The sequence below is a fragment of the Chiloscyllium plagiosum genome, chromosome 19, assembly GCF_004010195.1.
Source record: "Chiloscyllium plagiosum isolate BGI_BamShark_2017 chromosome 19, ASM401019v2, whole genome shotgun sequence".
In the NCBI taxonomy this organism is placed as follows: Eukaryota; Metazoa; Chordata; class Chondrichthyes; order Orectolobiformes; family Hemiscylliidae; genus Chiloscyllium; species Chiloscyllium plagiosum.
In genome coordinates, this window is record NC_057728.1 from 17,338,583 (window position 1) to 17,341,283 (window position 2,701).

General features: G+C 47.6%; 1 protein-coding gene across 1 annotated transcript in view; it reads left to right on the forward strand.

The window, feature by feature from the left end:
- The window catches only part of LOC122559551 (sorting and assembly machinery component 50 homolog), a 47,902-nt gene continuing 45,201 nt past the window's right edge, over positions 1-2,701 (forward strand). The window contains exon 1 of the mRNA XM_043709206.1: positions 1-140. Coding sequence (XP_043565141.1) covers positions 120-140 — 21 coding nt within the window. The 5' untranslated portion in view covers positions 1-119. The remainder of the gene's footprint in view (positions 141-2,701) is intronic.

Sequence of the window (2,701 nt, forward strand, 5' to 3'; positions counted from 1 at the left end):
GTGCTGTGTGCTGACGGCGGCGGCGTCCTTGCTGTCGGTCTCGGACCGTGTGACGATCGGGGGTCACCAGGTAGAACCCGGCGGCGGGGAGGAAACAGCGGCCCCGGCTCTTAGTGACCATGGGCACTGTCCACGCTCGGGTAAGGACTGGCTAATGATCCGAGATCCCCGCGGGGATATCCTCTCAGCACTCGAGCCCCCCTAACCTTCCTCCCCAAAGTGGCTGGGCCCTCTCCGGGATCAGCTTATGGATCTGTCCAAGTGTTTTCCCAGTGAGTCGCTCAGCCTCACCTGCACTTACTGCTGCCACTAGCATCCTGACTGGGAACAATTGACAATTTTCCCTCGGATATTGAGGAGAAGCGTTATATTTCTTCGCTGTTCATTCCTGGGATGTGGTTGGCAACCCATAATTGAGGTGGTGATGTGTTCGACCACTTGGCGTGGTGTGAGTGCAGTGCCCTTTCCTCAAACAGTTTGATGCAACTGGGTAACTTGCTAGGTAGGTCATTTCAGAGGGTAGTTAGGAGTCAACTACTTTGCTCACTTTTATAGGTCTGTTTCATGAGTTTGTATGACTTTAGGCTTCTTGTCACCTTGCTGCTGCTGACCTTTCTTTGTGGTTCAAGGGTGTAGAAAGGGTGACATTGATCATTTACTAATTGATTGCAATGCTTCTGTTAGATTGAATACTACAAACAAATGCGTGTCAATGGTATGGGCTGTGTATACGAGTCTAACCGTAGAGAGATTTTTGAGTTTTAATGTGTCCCTACACCTGTCCAAATGCACAATGAGTGTATGTCATCATTCTTTTGACTTGAGCTGTATTGGTGCTTTCACAGGTCAAGTGGTGAACTACATGTCGCAGAATATCTTGCTTCAGCCCAGCTCTTTTGCTGTGTAATTTTTTAAAAAGTTAACGCTTGAGATGTTGACATTGATTGGTCTCTATGCCAGTGGAAGTGTTGAAACGGAGAGGTTTTTGAATTTTTAGACCATCAGGATGCATAAAATACTTGACACATTTTTCTTTTGATGTGTAGTCTCTGTAGTTAGCACAACAAATCTATAAGCCAATTTATAAATCTGTTGTAAGGTCCTGCAGACAACAAAGGAGATAAGAGACCAGTTAAACTTTCTTTGGTGTTTAGAGGATGCACATCAGCCAGGATACTTGATGAAATATCTAGCTTTCTCCAGGTATGGAACACAAGATACGCCTAGCAGTCAAGTCCTCAAATTGGATTTGTGCACCTTGAACGTCTGCCAGAGATAAGAATGATGAAGTTTGATTGATAAGCTTTTTCTCCTGCCACTTTTGGGAGAACGTTACCAACTCTCCTGACAGTTGGGTAATGTGGAATGGAAATATGTTGCACACTTGTTAGGTTAAATGGACTATTTCTGTGCTCTTGGTGCCATCTTATAGACATGCTACCTAGGTACAGGATGCTTAAGTATGTGTTACAGAATTGAGTAACTCATTAATAAAAGCTCAGCATAAGAATAAAGGATAAAGAAGTTTTCTTTTTAAAATGTACTCACACTTTAGTCTTTTAACTAAGTCCATGCTGGCTTTCAGACCGCCGAGCCAAGTGTCTAGGAGATGCTGGGCATCAATCAATAGACAATAGGTGCAGGAGTAGGCCATTCAGCCCTTCGAGCCTGCACCGCCATTCAACATGATCATAGTTGATCATTCCTAATCAGTATCCTGTACCTGCCTTATCTCCATAACCCTTGATTCCACTGTCTTTGAGAGCGCTATCCAACTCTTTCTAAATGAATCCAGAAACTGGGCCTCCACTGCCCTCTGGGGAAGAGCATTCCACACAGCCACCACTCCCTGGGTGAAGAGCTCTATCTAACTCTTTCTTAAATGAATCCAGAGACTGGGCCTCCACTGCCCTCTGGGGCAGAGCATTCCACACAGCCACCACTCTCTGGGTGCATGCAGTCCTCAAGGAACTCACTGCTGTCCCCGTGCTGGCTTCCGCTCTGCTCTGCTTATCTCTGGGACTCCCCAAAACGTGTTGCCCCCATGCTGGGTTGGCCTGGGGCTTGTCTTCAAAGCTCACCTGGAGTCGCTGCCTCCCATGGTGGCCTCACCTGGGACTCGCCTGGACTCGCTACTTCCATGTTGGCCTGGCCTAGGCCTAGCTTGTGGGATTCACCAGGACTTGCCGCTGCCACTCCAGCCTGTCCTGGGCCTCTCACCCGTCACTCGCCTGAGCTTGCTGCCTCCGTGTGGCCCCTCCAGGGCAACTGACTGCCCACTTGGCAACTACATGCAAGAACAAACCCCCATTGCTATCTCTGTTGTATCCAGACCATGCGTTACACATAAATAAGAAATAACAAGCTGGGAACCAATAGGTTTCATGCACATTGTATTGTATTCACATTTTATATTGTGAACTCACTTGTGAGGGATGTATGTGACCTGATCATAAGACTTAGGACCAGAAGTAGGCCATTCAACTCATCGCTGAAAATGTGTTGCTGGAAAAGAGCAGCAGGTCAGGCAGCATCCAGGGAACAGGAGAATCGACGTTTCGGGCATAAGCCCTTCTTCAGGAATGAGGAAAGTTTGTCCAGCAGGCTAAGATAAAAGGTAGGGAGGAGGGACTTGGGGGAGGGGCGTTGGAAATGTGATAGGTGGAAAGAGGTCAAGGTGAGGGTGATAGGTCAGACTGGG